Source organism: Lacerta agilis, chromosome 8 (genome assembly GCF_009819535.1).
Source record: "Lacerta agilis isolate rLacAgi1 chromosome 8, rLacAgi1.pri, whole genome shotgun sequence".
Classification (NCBI taxonomy): Eukaryota; Metazoa; Chordata; class Lepidosauria; order Squamata; family Lacertidae; genus Lacerta; species Lacerta agilis.
The window spans coordinates 51,736,376-51,760,176 of NC_046319.1; the positions used below are offsets into that span (position 1 = coordinate 51,736,376).

Below are 23,801 nucleotides of genomic sequence, written 5' to 3' on the forward strand. Positions count from 1 at the left end.
TCCCCCCCCCATATTTTAAAGGGAAAAGTGGTGGTTTCTGCTCTTGCGCCACCTTCAAAGAGGAGGTGCAATTTGTGTGTTTTATACTTAAGGATCCCTGAGCATCACCCCCCCAAACTATCAGTATTTTGCAAGAGAAATTTAATTGCATACTGGAAATATGAGTTTGTTTGTTTTTTTGCAGTTAGGGAAGTGATGAGGAAATACATTAAAAAGCATGGGAAAACCATCGATTGATTGGAAGAGGTGTAACCTTTCTGCAAACAAATTCAACCAAAAGCACCAATATTGTATAAACCTCCGTGCAAGCTTTGTGAAATTTTAAATCTGGACAAATGGTCAATAAACGGGTCTTCTGGAGGAGTCCTGAGTGTCTCTTACTGAGCTCCTATTTTGCACAGAAAAAAACACCAAAGAGTCTGTGGCAACTTAAAAGATGAACAGATTTAATGAGGCAGCTGTTTATGCCACAAGACTCTTGTGTCAGCTTTTCTCCAGAGATGTTTAGGGTTGCAACTCCCATCGGTCTCAACCAGTGCTACGGATGGGAATTTTAGTGCAAAGCATCTCCGGAGGGCAGCAGCCTGGGGAAGGCTGCTCTATATTGTTTTTGCTGCAACAGCGTAAGGCAGCAGCCCAGTGGAAATTACTTTGAACTGGTCTTGTCTCTGTCTCTGCCAATGGAAAGGGTTGGCTGCCCCCTGGTGTTGACTGTCAGAAAGCAACCTTTGATGCACCTCTTAAAATAAACCCATCAGCCTTCATAGAATCACAGAATTGTAGAGTTGGAAGGGACTACAAGGGTCATCTAGTCCAACCCCCTGCAATGCAGGAATCTTTTTGCCCAGTGTGGGACTTGAATCCATGACTCTGAGATTAAGACTCTCATGCTCCACTTGGCTTGGCTCCTCTTTGAGTGTTTCTGCCTGGCTGAAATATGTCTCCAAACTCCGATAATATTCTTCCTTGTCTGGTTGGAGAACAGAAATATGTGTGTGTGTACAGAAGTACAAAAATCTTTAGAAAAAATACCTGGCATGGAGAAGGAAATAAAAACAGCCCAGTGAGCTGTTCAGCAGAATACTGACTTGTGTGTGAAATGGAACTGACTGGAGTATCCTGGAAGAACGCATAGCTGACGGGCTGGAACACAAGAACCGGAGATCTCCATGCTGCAGTGCTTTGCTGTGGGTCCCAGTTATTTATTTAGGAACGTCACAGCTGAGTAAAGCAGCAGTGAGATCAGCTTCTTGCAGCGTCCAAAGGTCAGGTTTGACAAGTGAGGTTCCCTGAGGTCTGAAATACTACCTTCTGCCTGCCCCCAGGGTGATCTCCCTCCCTTAAGCTTATGTCACCTTGTTCTTCTCAAACAGCTCTGCTTGGATGGTCTTGAAATCGGTGTCGAGGGCGCTGACCGTCTGCCTCCTCTTCCGGGCCAGAACCTCCTCCACATCCTCAATCTGCGCCCGCAGCTTCTTGTTCTCTCGCTCTAGGTTAAGCTTCTCTGTCTCCAGGCGCTCGCGCTTGCCCCATTCCGCCGCGTTCTCGGCTTGGAGTCGCTCCATCTTTGGGGAAAGGAGAGTGTAAGAGGATCAGTCTTGCTGCTGGAAAGATGTCTGCGGGAACCAGCTTCCCCATTATTAAATTTGTTAGTCACTCTTTTTCTTTTTTCCCGCCATGGAGACTCAACGAGACGTACAAAACGAACCAAACATATGTAACATTAAAACCAAGGAGAAAAACATATTAGAAAGATCCCACCCATTCTAAGAGGACATAGATAATTAAAAGCCAAAGGCCTGGTTAAAAAGGAATGTTTTCTCATGGTGCCTGGAGATATGTAACAATGGGGCCAAGAGAGACTTCCCAGAGAAAACATTCCACAAGCGGGAAGTCACCACTCAAAAGGCCCGTTCCTCATGTTGCCACCTTCCGGCCTTCTGTGGAGGGGGCACATGAAGAAGGACTTCTTCAGATGACCACTGCAAGGTCCAGGTCAGTTCATTGGACTACCCATGGGGCATTAGCAGCCAGTTCAAAAGAAGCAAGCTGAACAGGCTGCCTGATGTCTCCAGATGCCTGGGAGAACAGGAATGTCTTTGACTGCCACCTAAAAGTGGACCATGCTGGCATTAGGCGGGCCTCCTTGGCAAGAATATTCCACAGCCAAGGGGCCACCAGTGAAAAGGTCTGTACTTTCACTGTCTGAACAGAACACATACCAAGGAGGCTATAATTCTAGGGGAACCAATAAAGCCATGTGTGATGTGCAAATCTGTGATGCTGCAAGGGTCACTGGGATGGACACTCGGCGTATGAACATAGGAAGCTTTCCAAGGGTGGAGACTTTGGTTCTACCTAGGCCAATGCTGGCTACTCTGCTTGGAGAGCTGCTGCCAAGATCTTTTCCAGCTGAGCAATCAGAAATCTTCTGAAGCGGAGGTGCCAGGAAGTTAACCTGAGACCTTCTGTCTACAAAGGATGCTCCTCCAACACCCTTTCTGCAACTTCACCATTTGGGGCAGCCCAATGTCTCAGTGACATCTCTTCCAAGCTGTGTGTGGATTGACAAGGCAATGTAATACTGGCCCCCTGCAACCAAGTCTGAAGTCAAACACTACGGCAAACAAACAATCACCACGTCTGCCTCAGAATTTGAACTCCTATCTCCAAATGTCAAAAGGAACAAGTCTGAAAGCTTTTGTACTAGCAGAGCCACAAAAGAAATGTTTGGAGCTCAGTTTTATTTATTTATTACATTTATATGATGCCTTTCCCTCAAAAGAGTTCAAGGTGGCGTACATGGTCCTCTCCCCTCCCCATTTTCTCTTCACAGCAACCCTGTGAGGTAGGTTAGGCCGAGAGGCACTGACTGGCCCAAGGTCATACCCAGTGAGCTTCATGGCTGAGTAGGGATCTGAACCCTGGTGCTCCCACATTCTAGCCCAACACTCTAAGCACTACACCACACTTTAGTGGGGCAACTAAGTGAGCAATGGGGAAACACAGAGGACACCGCCGTTCTTGCAGGTTTCCAGGTCATCTTTCCCCTAATTCTCACCTCTGACCGCAACTCAGCTAATTTCTTGTCCATACTTGATCGAGCCCCCAGTTCATCTTCCAGATCCTCAGAGATGCGCCCCAACTCGTCTTGGTGGATCTCCTTGAGAATGTTCAGCTGTAGAGAGATTGAAAAGAGAAGCTGGAAATTGCCTCTGGTGTCTGTGGGCAAAATCAACAGCAGCACTTTAAAGGCCAGAGAACAGACTTCTGCCACATTAACAGCAGGGGCATGCAGAGAGCTGCTGTGTTGATAAGAAAATCTCCTGCAGTTCTCCGATGTTTCAGAACCCCCCTGTGCTCATATTTATACATTTCCCCCCACACACACACTTAAAAAACATTTTTTTTAAAAAAAAATTGCTTTAAAATGTAGATTTGCAGGAGTAGCTCATGAGGGCGCTTTCTCAAGAATGCTGACTCAGGAGAGGGTGATAGTAGAAAATCACCACTGACTGACTTGAAAGATGTTTGGGATTGCAATTCCCACCAGCCCAAAGTAGTCCAAAGCGCTTGGAAAGTGAAAGGCTGGGGTGGTGGTAGTGGGGGGTGGCGGCTGTTCTAGCCATTGCAGCAGGAATGGGGAACCTGTGGCTCTCCAGATGTTCAACTCCAACCCCCGCCCAGCACCCCTCACCACTGCCTGGGGTTGGGTGGGACTGACGAGAACCAGAGTCCAACAACACAGTCCAACAAGAGGGGCTTGGGGGAAATCTCTGCAAGCTTGGAGACATATCTGTCTAACACCCCAAACCCAGGGCTCAGATAGGGGCTTGAGACATCTTGCCACCCTCACTGCCCTGCTGAAAAGCTGTGCCCCAAGAATCCCTGGGCTGCAACTTGCTTCATCATCATCAATGAAAGCACCCCACTCCAAGAAGCCAGATGGGATTGTGCAGTCAGAAGTACAGAACACAGAAAGCTACTCTATCTTGAACTACACCCGGAGTGGCAGTCAATTGGGTGGCATCATATTAATTATTATTACTACTACTACTACTACTACTACTACTACTACTGTCATCATCATTCTCCACTCCTGTGCTTTCCAGAAACTAGTATTCAGACACATGGAGGCAGAGCACAGTCATATCAATAGACTTCTTCTCTGTGAATTTGTTTGATCCTCTTTTATAGCCATCCAAGTGGGTGCTTGGTGACCATCACTGCCTCCTGTAGTAGTAGTAGTAGTAGTAGTAATAATAATAATAATAATAATAATAATAATAATAATAATAATAATAATAATAATATTTTAAATACCCTGCTCATCTGGCTGGGCTTCCCCAGCCACTCTGGGCAGCTCCCAACAGAATATTAAAAACACTTCTGAAAGTCAGATAGTTGTTTATTTCCTTGACATCTGATGGGAGGGCATTCTGCAGGATGGGCGCCACGACCAAGAAGGCCTTCTGCCTGGTTCCCTGTAACTTCACTTCTCACATGAAGGGAACCACCAGAAGGCCCTCGGAGCTGGCAGAACGATGGTGGGTGGAGACGCTTCTTCAGAGATACTGGGCCGAGGCTGTTTAGGGCTTTAAAGGTCAGCACCAACACTATGAATTGTGCTTGGAAATGTACTGGGAGTCAATGTAGGTCTTTCAGGACCGGTGTTTTTGTGGCCTCAGCGGTCACTCCCAGTCACCGGTGCAGCTTCAGCTAGCTGCTGTAGCAATGCAATTCTAGTTTAGCTATGAGTTTCCTGCAGGGGACAGTGCCAGCTCTACCTAGAGATGCCACTGAGGTCTGAACCTGGGGCCTTCTGCTACGGATCTTGCCCACCTGCTTCAACACCTCCTGCTTGTTCTTGTTCAGCTCCTCATACTTGACCTTCCACTGGCTCAGCTCCCCTTCCAGCTTCTCGATGTTCTTGCTGAGGGACAGCTTGTCCCTGAAAGAGACAACAACAACACAAAGGGCAAGGCTGAGGGCCGCACTCTGGGCGCACCTCAGCAAGCGAGGGGGGTGGCACGGGCAGCACTCACTCCCGCTCCTTGAGCAGCACTTTCTGGGATTCGTCCAGCCTCAGCTTCAGGGCCGTGATCTTGGTGGCATCCTCCTCGATGACGGAGACGTCCTCCCAGAGCAGCCGGCTCCTCTCCTGCCGGGCGAAAGATGAGCGGACACTGACCGTGCTCCGCTGGTCCCAGCACTCCTGCCCTTCTTGCTTGCTCTTCAGGAGGTTCTCCATCAGCTCAAACTCCTGCAGCGACTGTGGATAAGAAGAGGTCACAAATGCCAAAGTCAGGCCTGTCTACAGACTCATGGTATGTTCAGGTGTGGTCTGTTGTTCTGGCTGAGAAATTGACTTGCCAGGTCAGGGCGGCCAGAGGCGAGGCGAGTCCTTTATCCTTCTATAGCACATGCATCCCCAGGGTGGATAAAAATCAATGGTTTTTTTAAAAACAACAACAACAAAATTGCTTTTTTAAAATTTAAATTGGTTTTTTAAAAATTTACATTGGATTTTAAAAATAAAATGCTTTTGGAGGAAAAATCTTTCTAAATATAGTTGTCTATTTAAGTTACCTTATAGTCCAAAGGCTATTCATCAGTAAATAAGGATTTGTTTTAAGTTTTTCATGTGTGCTAAAACTCATTCTAAGTTGTTTTTTTAAAAATAACGTTTAACCACATCAGTAAACAAACATGGGTACACATATGCTATAATGTTATTGTTTTAGTTAAATAAATTGTTTAAATTGTTATTACGGAAATGATTATATTTCCTTCCAGTAAGGTGTAAAAAAAAAAAAAATGATTTAAATCAAGTCTTACTAACTAGTGATTTAAATAGTGATTTAAATCGATTTGATTTAAATCAAATCCATCCTGTTCATTCCTCATATGAGACGTGATGGTCAATCAAGACAACCTCCTCAGACCTAGAGAGACCTACTGGGTCAGAGACTGTTGACATGTATTATAAACAGGCTCTAAGCTGTTGTTGCGCATTTTTCCCAATAAATGAGAGACTAGCTGCGATTGTTTTTTGCTCACTGTATTTTAAATTATGTTTATTATATGTGAAAAAGCAATAAAATGCTTTTTTGAAATGACCAAGTCACACAGGGCTCGACAGCTGATTACCAGAGAGCAGGTTTCGACTCCCACTCTCGCCTTACCCTGAGGACAACCCTGGATTACGGCTAAGCCTATGGGTGGCTTAGCGGCAACCCTGACCAGGAATTGCACCGCTAACACCAGGGCTGGAACACCAGAGCTCGCTCTCCTCAGGGAAAAGCTGCTTCCACCTCTCTGAGAAGTGTCTATGAGTGAGCGGAACTTGTTTTAGCCCTCCAAATCAATGCGTTCTGGAAAAGCGAGGCTTGCATGGCCTGTGTTCTGCTCTAGAAATGCACGGCAAGGTGAAACACAAAAGTAAAACAGGATATGGGCAGATATTAATGATTGCTTCATGATCTTATAATGGTTTTTACTTAGTTGGCGGTTTATAAACAAAGCAAAACAATGTGCATGGGAGAAAGTGGAGGGGGCTATTATGCTTTTTCTAGTGAATGTTGCCAGTTGGCAGGAAATTCACTAACTAATGTTATGCTAGTGCGGCCTTTGCCAACCTGGTGCCCGCCAGATGTTTTGGACTGCAGTTACCATCAGCCCAAGTCAGCTCTGCCAAAAGAACTATAAGACACCAGGTTGGCAAAGCCTATTCTAGCATGTTCTACATGCTGCAGTGTATTCTTCAGGTATATTTTTATTGTTGCAAAGAGACATACAAACAAACAAACAAACAACAAACTGACAATGCCAATCAGATCAGGGGCCATTAATTATCTATAATTTCTCGTGTCAAAAACACAAAAAGCAGTTGCTTGCAAGCAGCTGCTCCTGTGCTATTGGCTGAACTGCTGTGATGTTACAGAATATTCATGAACATTCTATCTGAAAAGAAGGAAAGTGTTGACATTCTGTAAAGGAATAAAAGTTTGCTAGGAGGGAAAACTTAACACAGAACCAATGTGCTGCATAGGGGACTGAGAGAAGGAGGGGAAAGGGAGAAGCTCTATTCAAGACTCGCAGTCACGTGTCGGGATGGGATGGCAACTCCAAATCGTGGTTTCAAGGACAGGAAATGAGCCACGGTCTCCCTTGCGCCTTTTCCCTCTCTCTCCGCCACACCTTCATTTTCAATTTATCATAAAACATAATTTGCCATGGAGAAATTGGAGAATGTCTGAAGCTCAGTAGCAGAGCATCTGCTTTGCATGCAGAAGGTTCCAGGTTCAATCCTTGGTTATCTACAGGGAAGGCTGGGAGAGACCCCTGCCTTAAACTGTAGAGAGCTCCTGCCAATCTGTGTAGTCAATACTGAGCTAGACAGATCAATCATTTTGACTATATAAGGCAAAATAAGCTTCCTATATAAGCTTCCTATGTTCCTGCATCTGAATCAACCACGGTTTCCAATGTCCTCCAAACTGGAATTGAAATCCCACCTCAAACCATGGTTTGCATTCGGGTTTGCAAGTGCAACTGATAGTTACAGATTTGGACATCGGAACAAAACAATGGCGAGCGAAGCTGTGTGTGTGTGTGTGTGAGAGAGAGAGAGAGAGAGAGAGAGAGAGAGAGAGAACCTAAGGATCATTTCTGATATTTCACACAATGGCTGGAGGATTGCCTGAACCAGGCAATTTAACCTAATCAATGAAACCTGCCAAATCGTCAACTAAGAGTGTTTAGTATAAATATAACGAAATGCGAAGGTGAATGAGTTGCCCATTAGCCCTGATTGCAACTCTCTGCCCAAAGAGTTGTTCTTGGCTTGGATCCGGCTATCCCAAGCCAGTAAAGCCAAGACACCATAGAGCGATTCCATCGTCCGAGAGCACAGGCCACAGGGAGAAGTTTAGCAAATTGTAACTACTCTGAAGACGATGAATTGCTCTACCCTCTATATTCTGCATATGTGAAATTATCTTCCCAGCCATCAGTTCCCACCGGCCTCTGCCTTTGAGTCCAAGCAATTTCCTTTTGATGTGCACCAGCTGGCTCTTTATGGGAGCCAAAATTCCCATCCCTGCACTTTCTCACAGCAAAACGCCTCATTATTTTGCATTTCAGTTGCTTTGTAAAAGCCCCCTCATCCCCCCCCCCAAAATATTCAGTTTTTGGAAGAAGAAAAAAAGGGCCAGAGAAACATCCAAGGCAAGCAATTCAAGGCACGGCACCCAGAGGATTGATAAAAGCAAAAAACCAATGAGGGTCTGCAAAGACCTTTCGCTGGCGTTCTGTGAAGATGCTGGGTTTTTAGAACCCCCCCAAAGAAATTTGTACACACACAAAAATGTCTTCTCTACTTGCTTGTATTTCAGTAAATCAAGATATAAAACACGAAAAGTATTTGGATACCAGAAGTTGGTGTGGCTTGTTGTGCTAAACAAGAGGAAGTAAACTGACAGGTTAAATGATTGCTGACAATTATCCCGGCTGGCCCCACTTTCCATGTGACCTCCTCAAGGCCTCCCTGTCATGCATGGAGAAGCTTGCCACCTTTTAAAGCAGCCCTTGCACCTTAAATATGCAGAAAGGAGTTAACTGAAACTGTTCCTGGCACTGAAATAACTGGTGCGAAAAGCTCCACCTGTTCAAGTTCTGAATTCCAGGCTGCTCTTATTTATTGAGAATTGCACACAAGGAACTTTGGCAAGGCTGTGCAGTTGAAACTTTGCACATTACTGGGGCACAAGATATACACACGGGCCTTTTCCCTAGCCCTACAACGGCCGTTCTCCCCTATAAGTAAATAAGCCATCTCTTTCTTCAGAACCATGAGGTCTGGAACCTTGATTTGTTTTCAGTGGAAGGGCTGAGGTTCAGGAACAGAGCATCTTGCACTATGTGCAAAAGGTCCCAGGTTCAACACCCAGCATTGCTAGTCAGGGCTGGGAGACACTCCCACTTGAAATCCCAGAGTGTGGATAATATTGTACGAGATGGACCAAATGGATCAGTATGAGGCAGCTTCCTCTATCCGTATGAGTCCTCCGTATGAAGCAGGCCACTCAGGCCCCGCTCCCCCTCCTTACCTTGTTTTTTGGCAGCCTCTCAGAGCCCACATCCCGCACAGGCTCATGCTCCGGGGAGGCCTCGCTCTCCTTCTCGGACACGACTCGGTTGTCGAGCTCCTTCTCCTTCTCCCCTTTGCCCTCTCCCTTCATCCGAGCCACCTCTTTGCCCAGCTGCTCGTTCTCATTCAGCACCTCCTGCCTCTCCCTCCTCAGGCCGGTCAGCTCCTTGGTCAGGGTCTCCAGTTTCTGGCGCAGCTGGCGCACTTCCTCTCGGGCCTTGTTGCGCTCGGCACGCACCTTGCTCCACTTCTCCCGCCAGTTGGCGGTGCAGTCTGACCACCAACGCATCGTCTTCTCCATTTGGGCGGCTCTGGCCCGTGCCTCCTCCAGCTCCCGCAAGCGCAGCTCCTCCCGGCTCTCCCAGTCACCGTCCAGGCAGCCGGCGCTCAGCAAGGGGAGCTGTGGTGGGGGGCCGGGCGAAGGGGTGCCACTCTTTGGGGTGGCGGGCAGGGAATCGGGGAGGCTCATCCTTTCGGGCTGAGGGCTGCCCAGGATATTGAGCAGGCTGCTCTTGGAGAGCTGGGGTGAATCGGCCAAGTGGGAACTGGTGTTCTGGCTCATTTCGTGTCCGGGACGTGGTCTCAGGTTAATGGCAGTCACTCGGCCTGTTCAAGAGGCGTATGGCAAGGGAGCAGAAGCCGCCATTTTGCTCCCCAGCAAGAGTTGTTTTCTTCTCTGCCCCAAGGAATTCTTCAACTGTACACACTCAGGCCAGCATGACCGAGGCCTCACCACCTCCCCTCTCCAAAAATTACCTCATAGAAAGCCAAGCATGTTGGAGCCAGACGTCTAAAGAGAATGTTATTGGTGCTTCTGGGCCGAAAGACAACTCTGGCTCCCTCTCAGTGAGTCCAGTGTCGCTGTGGAAACCAGCAGATAGAGAGACCTAAATAAATAAGAAAAAGGAATTGAAACCGAATATACTATTGCGGCCTAAAACACAAGCAATTCTCAGTTGCAGCCTTTCACCATTTGTTATTTCTTCTGCTTTTGGAAAAGATGTTACAAATCTGCAGGAACGTACGAAAATGCCTTATACTGAGTCAGACCATTGGGTCTGTGGAACTTGCGCATGGAGGCATGTGACATCCTTAGCTCTGGTTTTCATTACTGTCTTCCATCAAAATGGATGAGGGAATGAGGTGCGTGCACGGGAAAGAATAGAAACTTATGATTTGCATAACGCTTTTCAGGTGCTCAAAGCCCTTTGTGTGCGTGGTCTGGTTCAAATCCCTGCTCAGCCATGACGCTCACTGGGTGACCTTGGGTGCCAGTCACTGCCTCTCAGCCTAACCAACCTCACAGGGTTGTTGTGAGGTTAAAATGGGAAGGAAGAGGGAAGCATGTCCACTACCTTGAGCTCATTGGAATAACGGCCTTTCATGTTGCCAGCTTGGGATGTAACAGGCAAATTCCTTTACATGATGATGCTTGCTCTTCACTGAGCACAATTTAGCCCCCTTGTTCCTGGCAGCCCCCAACGACAAAGGAAATAAACCTAATTGTGCTGATTGCCTAATGCCTGGTTAAGAGCACATATTATCTTTTGTAAACAGCTTTGAGATTTCTATTTATTTATTTTACCATCGAGTGGTGTAGAAATTTTATGAAATAAATGAAAACTATCTCAAGATCTGCACAGAGAAATGGGTGGAGATTTTAATCACAGTATGCATCTCAGGTTTTTAAAAATAGCAATCATATGGAGGTCTTAAGCAAGAGAGCTTTATAACCCTCAGTATTACCCCCACCCCCAAAATGGCAACTGATATTGCCCCTCCACACCCAAAAGCACAAGCCTCTATTCTGTCTTTTGTGAAATGTAAATTACAAGATTAGGTTGGTAATATTTGCAGTCATAAGTTATTGTAAAATTTCTGGGATTTTGCTTTTTAAAATAAAAATGTGTGTACACATTGATATAGAAACGGGCAGAATGGGGGGGGGAGTAGTGGAACGGGAGAGGAGTGACTAAGGAGAGAGACAGAAAGCACATCCAAGATACATTCCCCTCAAGTTCCTCCCGCTGACGTAGATGACAAGCAGCAGAATAGCAATTGAAGTCCATGGCCAAAAAAACGGGCATGTGTGCATGATAATGTCCCAAATGCACAAACAGAAAAATAAGATCCAACGGAACTGTGTGCAATAGTCCCTGTCTGGAAGCCAGAACTACAAAATCTCACTTGATCAAATCAACATCCCATTGCCTCCCCACACATGCTAAAATGGTTTGAAAGGGTGGTCTCCAAGAGCAGCTTGAAAATGTATATCCCAAACTGCAAAAGCACACGAGCATTCCTTGTTTAAATTAACGCAAAGGGGTTCAGTTTGTGCTTTGGCAACAGAGCCTGGAAAGGGATCTACCCCTTCCTCAGAGGAACGTAATGCCGGCGGCAGCAGCAGCAGCAGGGCACAAGGTGACGTCATGCCATTTTCAACTCCCTTCTGGAACCTGGCCTGGAAACTGTAGGAAGGAGACGGACAAAATTGGAAGAAGCGGGCGGGCGGGGGGGGGGGTGCGCGCGCGGAGGAACAAATTTTTAGCCTGGAAGAAAGGGAACAAACAAAAGCAAGGAGGATAATTGCATTCAGACTGATACAAACACACAGAGAGAAACATACATGCAACGGAAATTGGAAACCACAAAGGCACAGACTGAGGCCAGCAGGCCTGCCAAGAGGCTGTCATTAAGCAATACCCACACAGTTTCTCCACTGGCCAAAGATAAAATGGATCACTTGCCCTTGGCCTGTGCTTAAAAATGAGGCAGGAGGCATTAGGCAGAGAAGTGAACCGGCTCTTGAGAGAACCATTTTTCCTACCTGGGATGCAAAAATGTTCACTCCCGGTCACATACAGTATGGCAAAACAGGAGTCTAGTAAAGGGTCACATTTTACATAGGCTAAAAAAATCTTTCTGCATATGAGGCACCAACCCAGCCATTGACTTGAGTTCCTGTGGTGCTATGGGATGTTCATGGACATTCCAGCTGCTGAGGGGAAATGTGTCAACAATGCTGATGAACAGAGCAGCTTGTGAGAAGGAAGTGAATATTCAGCTTGCCTAGGTGCATTTGGGGGGTGAAGGATACTGTTCCTGGCAACCCTGAGATTACTGGATGGAAGAATGCTTTTAACTAACTGTTTTGGACTGTTTTTGATCGCAATTGTTTTTTAAAACACTATAAACCAGGACATGTCCAAAATCCGGCCTGGGGGCCACTTGCGGTCCCCGGGCTGGTTTCAAATGCCCCCCCGGCAATTTTGAAAAGCAATATTTTGCGGCCCCCAAGCGCCTGCCCACCAAAGCTATTTCCTTTTTGTGGGTTTGCCATGAGCTCTCCCCTCTGCACGGGGCCCCCCACACCATTAGGGAGTCCCGGGCTGCGTGACTCCTTGGGTCAACCAATCTGGTTGGCCGGGGGTGGGGCATGGCTAAATAAATAAATAAATACTACAGTACACATTCAGGACATTGATGCTGCAGCGATGGTGGTGGCAGAGGGGCGGCCGCTGCCTTGACCCAATGCTGGATTTATGTATAGGCTAAGTAGGCTGAAGCCTAGGCCCTCTAAATCTAGGGGGCCTCGCCAGCCTGCCTGCTCCCCAGTGCCGCAGTCTCCCCTCTCCCAAAATTGTAAACTCAATACTTCATTGAAGGGCAGGGCAACTCAGGCCCAGCAACTATGAGACTCAGGGCTAGCCAGTGGGGCCCAATTTGAAGCAGTGGGGTACAACTTGGTTTTTTTTTTTTGTAGGGCCCCAGTTCACAGCCAAAGTCTGCAAAATCTTATAGATATAAATAAAATCCATCTAGATTGCCCTGGTGTGTGGGGGGGGGGGGGCTTAGGAGCGGCACGCGGGACCCAATTTGGACAAATTGCTCCAATTGCCTTAAGGTCAGCCCTGATGAGACTGTGCAGGGGTTGGACTGACAAGCCCTGCACCTTCTAGGTCCCCGGTGTCACTATTCAGAGTACAGAATCAAGGACTTGTTATGGAAATAAAGGGGGGCACTTATTGGAAATCAGTTTTGTCACCTCTCCCCCCCAAACCCCGAGACAATGAGCCCAGCCACCTTTTATTCACAGCCGCATAAGCACTACACTACAGCATGGCCGTAAACCTGTATGTTCAACCGCTGAAATATACACCAAATATGTAGCAATGGAGATTTATGTTACTGCTTTATGAATGAACACTGTGTTTTATGAATGGACTCTGTATTTTGTGAATTACCTAAGAGCCACCAATAGGGAGCTCTAGAATCTGACAGCTAACCAATTGGGTACTACCAAACAGCGACCCCTATTGCTGAAAGCAGGTAACCAGCAGGGAATGCTTCAGCTCAGCCTTTGCACTGTTGACTGAACACCCCCTGCTGTGCAGATAATGGAGAAAGCTTGTAAATTGTATCCCTTCTGGCATCCTGGCCTTCTCTATTACGCTGGTGTAAACCCTGGTGCACCAGAAGCCCAGAATAGCAGCAAATAAAATCCACTCATACGTCAGTGACTGATAAGACTTGTCAACCAGTTCTTCCAAAGGCTTTCTAAATTATAAAGCTCCAAAATACAGGCCAAAAGAGAGGTCTGGGAAAAGTGAGGCATACAATGGGCACCACCAGTGAAAAGGCCCTGCTCCGTGTAGCTCCTGCCCTGTCATTTGATAGGGTGCCCACTTGCCCTCCTTCTTGACATGGAATGCTCTCTATTGGAGTCTTCAGGTCCAGTACAAAGATCATAAGAAGGGAGAGCAGGGACCTTGAAGTTCCCAACAGTTGTTAATCAAGCAAGCAAGCAAGCACACAGGTCACCTTTGTCGCAGTCAGGACGCCTATGTCCTGGTCAGGCCTGCACCAAATCTTGTTTTTGTACAATTCTTGTTTGTCCTCAGTAACCAAAATTATATTATTAATATATACAAGCAGAAAAGTTGTTTTCCTTCATTTGCAAGGAATCGTACAAAACAAAGTGGCACTAATAAAGAAAAGTTCCAGGATGGCAACAGAAAGCAAACTAAAAATGCTTTTGCAGTTCATCAAAACTATCCAGCAATATCAAGTTACAGGTAGGCAGCCGTGTTGGTCTGCCGTAGTTGAAACAAAATAAAAAGTTAAAAAATTCCTTCCAGTAGCACCTTAGAGACCAACTAAGCTTGTTATTGGTATGAGCTTAGTTGGTCTCTAAGGTGCTACTGGAAGGAATTTTTTATTTTTTATTTTGTTTCAACAATATAAAGTTATGGGAAAACTGGTGCTATTAACAGTAATCCTTCTAGTTGGTTAATTGGTTCGGCAACTTCCATGCACATGACGTGTGTTGCTAATTATTTCCCCCAAGAGTTAAATGATAACTAATCAGAGGCAGCTACAGTTGCAAATGGCAACAAAATATCTGGGAAAGGAAGAGGAGCAGGTTTGCTCAAGTGTATTGCAGGTAGAAATACTGTTTGTAATGAACAAATAATAAAGTTTAGAGAATTTAAATTCTAGATTAAAATTGATTACTCGAGAAGGGGATTGTAATAAAAACACTGGGGTCTAATTTGAATAGTAGAGTGCCTGGTATCTGGCGAGCAGACCAAAGCACTCGTCAGGTGAGCTATGAGATTCAGGTGAGAGTCAGATGCCTTGTCAATCCCAGCAAGTATATAACAGGAAGACCTGGCTGTGGCCTGGCCAGCTTTCTGGATTTATTTTTCATCTGGCCTTCAGATATAAAAGGCAGTGACGAAATGAAAAGTATGCCATTTGCAATGTCAGGCAAAATGGTTGGGCCTCGCACATGTTCACTTCATCAAATTATGCCTCAGCTCTCATGCTATCTTTTGCTGCTGCTGCATGCTGTAATCTCCATCATCTGGGGCAACAGGTTGACAAAGGCTGCTGCAGAGTCTCAGGAGTTGAAGCAGCCCAGGAAAGGAGATGCCAATAATAATTGGGAGCTTGTTTCTTTGAAGTTTGACCACAGTCACTGATCTCTTCTGTCTCCTCAACACCTAAGTGTAAATGTAAGTTAGACCCAACAATTTCTGTGGGGAGCAATCCTTAAAAAAAGCTCAACTTTGGTCGGCCCTCACACATGTCCACTTCATCTTTGAAAAAAGTTTGGACACCATTGCGATAAACTTTTTTGAAGGTGTTTGCTTTTGTTTTTGAGTTGTGTGTTTGCTTGCTACTCTGGGGTCCTTGGGGAGGAAGGGTGGGTATGAATTCAATACAAAAGAAATTGGTCCCTGGGATGATGGAAACAAGTGATGTCTTCCTGCCAGCATTAACCAGGGGTGATGCCTTGGGGTGGGGCAATTTAGGCAGGGAGTGTTGTGTGATATTGCTGTCACTTTTAAAGGTTTTAAAGGTTTTTTGTTGGAAATCTATTATTACGTTACACAAATCTCCCAGTTAGGCAGCACTGTGTGTTTAAATCATTCATACATGCATGCAGTAGTGAAGCTTGTCTCAGAGATGGCGGCATCTTGCCCTGCTCCCACCCTCAGCATTCACCACATTTGCCCCAAACCTATCCCAGCTCTACCACATTCTCACTGCTTCGACTGCTCCACTCTCTTGGCTGCCTAAAGATGATCCAGAGAAATCCCGGGCCCCTTTCCTCCCTCCCACAGGAAGTCTGGCTTGCGTTTACATCCACCCACAAGAAACCAAAAAACAAAACAAGGAAAGATGCAGCCTCTTCCAGACACATCTTTCCAACCCAAATTCCTTGGCTGCCTTTCTCCTTCCCCCAGCCCCAGTCCAGAAGTCTGCTGCTCTCTAGTTACTTAACAGACAAGCAGCTGGAGGCAGAAGCCCCCTAAATGATGACAGGCAACCCTTCCCAGTCTCAAGAGGCTGGCAAACAGGCAGATCTGTGAGATCTTCCAAACCCATGCCCTGTTCCTCCTGCTTTGCCCCCCACCGCCCCAGATGGTTTCCAGCAATTCACAGCATTTTCTGGGCCCAGCTCTAAAACCATGTGAGAAAAGGCCAATTTGGAGGTTCCACGGGTACTTGGACTGAGATCTGCGAGCTTTTCAATCCTGGCTCACGAGGTGCTCATGGTGGAATGGATGTAAGGGCAGCCACAGGGAAACAGCAAGCCTTGCATTTGCCAGCAAAGGTGCATCAAACTGCGAACCCAGCTGATTTCCTGCATATATGTTCCAAGACTGTGCGGAAAAAGCAATTGGCTTTTACACAAGCCGTGGTCCTCCACATCAACAAGCAGATGTGGCCCTCCAGATGTTTCTTGACTACACCTCCAGTTGTTCCTGGCAATGTTAGGCAGGGCTGATGGGATTCCCACAGCATTTGGAAGGCCACAGATTTCTCTACCCCAATTTGTACTTGATATACATTAAAAGTGAATGTCCGAAATAGAACAGCTGTCGGTGTTGGTATGAAACGGCTGGTAATCTAATGTTGTGAACGTCTAAAAAGTCGGAGACTGACCTGTGAGCATCAGCTACATGCGATTGCTAGCATTATTAGTTGTGTTATGAGAATTTTAAGGTCTAAGATATAAAATAAATGTACCAAGCAAACACATACATAAATATGTAAACCGCATGTCTGAAACAGTACAGGAAAAAGTCCTGAAACCATTTTGTCCCTCCCAAATTGACCTCATATGTTTCTCTGCAATGAGGGAAGAAATGAGAAAAACCTCCCCATTGTCTGCTTGCTCACAAATCCTGCCTTAAGGGCACATTTAAGATATGAATAGGGTGAGCCTGTGACCTGGACTCAGGAATTAAGTATTTATCATCACAAAAAAATAACCAGGCTGTCCAGGTAAATCCATTAACAGCCAGGTAAACCCACCAACAGGCTTCATACCAGACAGGATTCTGTTGTAGACGGCCCCTTCTCTGATGGATGTATGATGTATGGGGTGTGTGTGGTCTTGGGCTCCAGGGTGGACAATTTCAAAAATCTATATAAGGGCTTGCACGCCACTGTTCAGGGTCCCTCCTGCATCCAGCGTATGGTTGTGAGCACCCTGTTGCAACAGCTTTAATAAAGCAGCTTACTAGCTGCTTTGCTTCTCAATATTCTCTGGTTGGCCTCTGTTATTTTCTCCTACCAATAGAGAACCTACAAAAGGACTCTATATGGGCTCTTGGGTACCCCATAAGGGAAAAGGAGCATATATATTTTTTCTTATAACAGTTGCATAAGGAGAAGGGGGGAAATATAGGGAAAAATGTTGGGGTGTTCACAAAATTCATCCAGGATGTTCAGCATCCCCCACCCGTTGCTACCTAGTATGCTCCTCCCTATTCTCTCACTTCTTTATACTGTACCCTTAAAAAAATAGGAAAGGGCTGCTAAGAAAGAGGATGCCTGTTAAAAGGACAGAGAGGTGTGTAAATCACTGGAGGAGACACGGCCAAGAAGGGGGAGCAGTCGGGGGAATGGAAGCCATTCAGGACATGGCAGATGGCCACAGAGAGACACACTGGCAGACCAGGAAGGCTTGAAGATGTTGCCAAGAGGGTCTGCTTCAAGGCTGGTTTGACCCAAGACCATTGGCTCATCGGTGCAATGGGGGAGTTTTGCCCAAGTGAAACACTTGCCAGGGTGCAAAGGATTCTGGGATGTACATCATCGTCAATAAGCCACCCCCTCCCCCCTGTGACCATGTTCAGAAACAGGATAGAGTGACTCTCCGATGAGGAAAGGTTGCAGCGTTTTCAGTTTACTGAAAAGGCAAGGAAGAGGCGACATGATAGAAGCTTTTAAAATTATGCATGACCTGGGGAATGTGGGTAGAGAAAAGTTTTCAGCACTTTCTCATAATGCTAGAACTTGTAGAAATCCAATAAAGCTGAATGTTTGGTGTTTCAGGGCAGAGGAAAAGAAAGTACTTCTTCACGCAGTTAACCTGTGGAACTCAACTTAGATGGCTTTAAAATTGTTGTTGTTGTTGTTTAGTCGTTTAGTCGTGTCTGTCTCTTCATGACCCCATGGACCAGAGCATGCCAGGCACTCTAGTCTTCCACTGCCTCCCGCAGTTTGGTCAGACTCATGTTGGTAGCTTCGAGAACACTGTCCAACCATCTCATCCTCTGTTGTCCCCTTCTCCTTGTGCTCTCCATCTTTCCCAACATCAGGGTCTTTTCCAGGGAGTCTTCTCTTCTCATGAGGTGGCCAAAATATTGGAGCCTCAGCTTCAGGATCTGTCCTTCCAGTGAGCACTCAGTGCTGATTTCCTTCAGAATGGATAGGTTTGACCTTCTTGCAGTCCATGGGACTCTCAAGGGTCTCCTCCAGCACCATACAATATTTAAAATAGAATTAGTCAAATAATTCATGGAGGAGAGGGCTATCAATGGTGCCTATGTTCTGCCTCCACAGTAATGCTCCTGAATACCAGTTGCTGGAAACCACAGAAGCAGAGGGCTCTCGTGCATAGAAGACAACAGTACTTCTGCACAGTCCCCATGTGTTTCAATGGGGCCTACACAGGACCCTTGCCAGATTTATCATATTTGGTAGGTTATGAACAATGGAATTGGGGGCTCGTCTGTGCAAAATTACAGAACGTGGGCTCCTGGGGCATATACTATGACTGCCAACAGAGTGATCTTTTCCCAGTCCCAGCAGTTCTGATAAATGACTACAGTAATCTGTTCCTTCTAATCTTCAAACACCCGAAATCTTCCTTCTCCATGTTGGAGAACAGCTGCCGGGGCTCCCTGCCTTTGTCCCCTGAGCAAGCCTAGATAAACATGCCTGACCTTTGCCCTCCCACCGAGGGCTCCTGCAGCTAAGAGGGGCCACCACAGCCCAAAGATCTTGCAAACATCTCCCTCCCTGCCCAAACACACAAGCTCTGCATTTCACATTAAGCATGCCACTGTTAGCCATTCCTGAAGCGTTTTTCAGTACGCAAAGTGCTCTGGAACTCTCATATTATTTACGTCAGGTAGGTAAGGCTGAGAAGAGTACGGCGTTCCCAAGGCTGTCAAGGTTTCCCATGCACAAAGCAAACACACTCCATGAGGCTGAGCTGTGGTGGAGCTGCCACATGTGCAGATGTGTGCCAGAAGTGAGAGTGGGGGAGATGAGAGCCTGCCATTGCTTGTTTGCATCTGTTAATCAAAGCAAAGAGATGCAGTTTTTAAGTGCTGAAAGGGAGCCACAAGTAGGCATCTCCCCAAACATCTCAAGATCCTGCAGGAATTTCCTGAGTAAACTTAATGCCAGCTGGATGGCAAAATCACCCTACCAAGCATGGTATTTTCTTTACAGACCGTGATCTCCTTTCCACAGAAATACAGGACCTTTCCATTTAATAAATGCACAAGTGTCACTCATTTTTGGAATAGGACCAAGTCCTTTTCTCCCAAGGTAGCATTTTTGTAGCACTTAAAACTGCTGTTATTTTCCCCTCCCCCCACAAACACAGAAGGCAATGTAAATGTTAGCATGGGCGCAACCAGGAATTTTGCGGGAGGAGGCAGAACCCAATAGAGAGAACTTGAAGGCTTCTACTGGGGGGGGGGCAGAACCTTGAGTTAAATGCTTTTCAATAATATTTCTGGACCTAGGGATCGTGGTTCCAAGAGCTATGTGCCAATGGTGGGCAGGGAAGTGGGCAGAGCTATAAATGTAACCCCCCACCACCACCAAACAGTTGTCTAGTTTTTACACACACACACACACACACACACACACACACACCTCACTACCCTCCATCCAGTCAAGCAAGAGGGATTATGAGAGTTCACAGACACATTTTAGCCAGGATAGAACCCCCTTATCCCAAGGGTTCAGAGAGCAGGCATTCCTTCCCCCTTCTGCCCTTTTAAAGAGAGGGGAAGCTCAGGGCACGGAGAGGTGAGCTGAGGATGTCTCAAGAGGGGCTTTGCAAATCCAGGCACACCCATCTTGTGCCGGTTGCCTTCCTTGTTAAGCACCAACTCACCGCCTGCCTAAAGGCATGGTAGTTTAAGCTGCTTAAATAAATCAAACAGGGCGGGAGATGCTGACATATTGGTAAGTCTGCTCTGGAAATGCATCACCTGGGAAGGGCTGAGCAGCTTAATCCTTTTAGGACTTTCTAGGAGGAGAAGGAAGCAGCAGAAGGGAGGAAGTATTTGGTTCTGAGTGGCAGGGATGGCAGTTGCTCTTGTTTACATAAAAGGAACAAGACGTTGAAGAAACTGAGCCAGGATCAGGGGGGTAATGTTTACCATGGAAATGTTAGTGCAATATACCCAGAGGCTGCATCCCCACTGCCTAGGATGGTCAGATGCAGAAGAAGGCAAGGCTCCTGTGCTGTTATTTGCTGTCTGGAAGCTGGAATTCCAGCAGGTGTGCCTTGCATTTCAGTTATTTTTAACTCCACAATATTTGGGACTTTTTAATTTAGAAAAAAGGTGAAGTTCAAAAGAGAAGGCAAAGCTGTTTCGTGCCCCAGTTGCATTGATGGAGTGGCCCTGCATCCCTTCTCTCACCAGTAGCCCAGCCCACTCTGATAATAATAATAATAATAATAATTTATTTACACCCTGCCCATCTGGCTGGGTTTGCCCAGCCACTCTGGGCGGCTTACAACAAAATATTAAAATACAGTGGTCTGTTAAACATTAAAAGCTTCCCTAAACAGGGCTGCTTACAGATGTCTTCTAAAAGTCGGGTAGTTGTTTTTCTCTTTGATTTCTGGTGGGAGGGCGTTCCACAGGGCAGGTGCCACTACCGAGAAGGCCCTCTGCCTGATTCCCTGTAACTTGGCTTCTCGCAGCGAGAGAACCACCAGAAGGCCCCCGTCGCAGGACCACTGGCTTCGATGATGCCCACTGGCATGTGACCCCAGACTGCCCACCTATCACCGCACGTGGCCCTGATGGGCAAAACGTCCCCCTGTCCTGCACCACTCAGTTTCTGCCTAACGTAAGTGGGTTGTAACAGCATCTTTGCTGTACAATCATAGAACTGCAGAGTTGGAAGGGACCCAAAGGAGCATCTACTCCAACCCCTTGCAAGGCAGGAATTACTATCAGAAAAAACAAACGGCAAAAAGATATATATTAAGATGTAGATACTGAAAGGCATGTTTGGGAAACAGGTGGATCATGGGTCTGAAAAGGATAAGGACTACTATTAACCTAGCGATATCCTCTGCATTCTAGGGGATACAATCCAGAGCCTCTTGATCGTTACCAGGAAGGAAGAGGTAGAAAAATCAGATCCTTGACCACTCTTGATCACTCAGCATGCCACAAGGAAAGGTTTTTATATGTTCTGTAAGCTGCCCAGAGTGGCTGGGGAAACTCAGCCAGATTGGCAGGGAATAATAATAATAATAATGATGATGATGATGATGATGATGATGATGTTAAGGGGGGTATTTTGCCTGAGGCAGCAAAAAATATGTCCTAAATCTCCGCACCTCTACACATTAGTGTTTCTGCTCCATTTGGGGGAGGGTGTGTGTGTGTGTCTTTTTGCCTTTTGGAAAGGATCCACCAGAGCCACAGAAATTGCGCCGCCCACAGCTCGTCCTAATTGTTTGCAGGCATGCCCATCTGCAAAGAGCTTTGCCCACATGAAAGGACCCCAGTGCTAGCAGCCAGACACCAAGCAGACATTGCAGGAGGGAGGAGGAGGACGGCAGGGGTCTACTCATTTTCAGGGGCGGGGTGTCTGCTCGTTTTCCACTGAGCCCTTCAGAGGCCCCCAGACTGCCTCCACCAAACTCCACAATGCCAGCTGCTCCCGTCCAAAGAGGGAAGAGGTTTTGGGTTTCTATGTATTTCTGCAGCGCTGCAAGATTCCAGACATGCAAGGCCCACTGTTGTGTTCCTAGCTGATGTGTTGGGCCATCGCTCAGTAGCAGAGCATCTGCTTGGGCTGCAGAAGTTGTAGGTTCAATTCCAGGCATCTTCAGGTAGGGCTGGGAAAGATCCATTGGTGCTGCCAGTCAGTGTATACAATACAGAGTGGGATGGACCAGTAGTCTGGCTTGGTATAAGGCAACTTCCATGGCTCCTATTTAAATCAGCCTATTGTTTAGAACCATAAGGACGGTGCTGATAACACCAAGGTTGCAGGTTCAATCCCCCTATGGGACAGCATTGCAGGAGGTTGTACTAGATTATCCTCGGGAACCCAAGTTCCAAATCCACAATTTTACAATTCTATGACTGGAATCTTACTTTATTTTTAAGGCAAGGACTGTAGCTTAGTGGTGGAGCATCTGCCTTGCATGCAGAAACTCCCAATTTCAATTTCTGCCATAATGAAGGAGAGTTGAGAAAGGCTCCCTGAAGAGCTGCTGCTGGTCAGTGTAGACAATACTGAACTAGATGGTCAAATGATCTGACCCAGTATAAGGCAGCTTTATATGTCACTCTCCGGTTGCTGTGCACACAGCCAAAGATGTGGGTCTGCTATTGAATGAGCAATACTGATAGATAACAGCACTCGGTTCTGCATTCTAATGCACACGTGGTTTTCGGATAGATGGGACTTTGCACATCTACCGGTAGCTGCTGATTATTTTCCCGCCCAGCAAAAAGTAAATGGGCCGAAAGGAAGGCTCAGTATCACTGCCGACAATAGCGGAAGAACAAGATCCATACCGGAAATAAAACCTAGCAGATGACCTCAATGCCACTACCTTTCCCCAGGAGATACCGGGGGGGGGGGGGAGGAGATGCTTCTCTGCCATGGGATCAAGAGACAAATGCAAGAAGGAAAGAAGGGAGGACCATGTAGCAGATGACTGCAGCGCAAGAGAGACCCTGGTTTGGCTGGTGCCCAAGCAACAGTGCCTTCGGCATAATGGCTAAACCAGCTGTGCGAACAAAGCATCTTTTCCTACTAGGAAGGAGTCCTTTTCCACAGCTACCCCCCTCCCCCTCAACCACCCCAGGCTCGGCAGCCCCTTTTGCTTATTCCTTTCTCCAAGATGCAAGCAAGATAGTGGGGTAGAGACGGTGGAAACTCCTGAAGATTCTCTAGCCTTTGCAATATCGCAACAGGCAGACAAGAGACTAACACACAAAGGCTGAAACTGGTGTGTTTAACACACAAGGATTGGGGTGGCGGCGGCGTTAGAATTGGCTACTAACCATGATGGCTATGCTCTGGCTTCACGATCAGAGGCAGTTACGCTTCTGAATGTCAGTTGCTGGAAACTGCAGGAGGGGAGACTGCTTTAGCATTTAGGTCTGCTTGCAGGTTTCCCACTGGGGCACCTGGTTGGCCCAGATGGGATTCCTCTGGCTGCTTGGCTTTTCCTAGGCATTGACCACAAATTTTCAGGCAGCCGTAAGGACTAGAAGCTTTCCTTGAAAACAAAACAGAATCTGCTTAGGAAAATGAATTCTATAGTTAATGTCTTTTTTAAATACAGTAGCTATTCTGTGCTTCACCAACCTTCCCTACAGACCCTCTTGGGTGTTAAGATCAACAGAGAGACACTCTTGGTATTTCTGCTGCCTCTGACTTTTGGCAGATGAAGACCAGGAAAGGGTATTATCTGGCTGCCTCTAAGCTGTGAAATTCCATCCCCACAGAGGTATGGCTGGTACCTTATGGTTTCCGTCACATGCTGAAGAAGTACCTCTTTACTCTGACCTTTGGCATCTGAAATATATATAAATATTAGGACCCAACCTATTATTCTTATTGT

General features: G+C 46.6%; 1 protein-coding gene across 1 annotated transcript in view; it reads right to left on the reverse strand.

The window, feature by feature from the left end:
• The window catches only part of CCDC102A (coiled-coil domain containing 102A), a 36,845-nt gene that overhangs the window by 10,215 nt on the left and 2,829 nt on the right, over positions 1-23,801 (reverse strand). Inside the window, exons 2-6 of the mRNA XM_033157445.1 lie at positions 9,111-10,038; positions 5,046-5,272; positions 4,843-4,951; positions 3,062-3,178; positions 1,356-1,565 (exon numbers count right to left, since the gene is read on the reverse strand). Coding sequence (XP_033013336.1) covers positions 1,356-1,565; positions 3,062-3,178; positions 4,843-4,951; positions 5,046-5,272; positions 9,111-9,713 — 1,266 coding nt within the window. The 5' untranslated portion in view covers positions 9,714-10,038. The remainder of the gene's footprint in view (positions 1-1,355; positions 1,566-3,061; positions 3,179-4,842; positions 4,952-5,045; positions 5,273-9,110; positions 10,039-23,801) is intronic.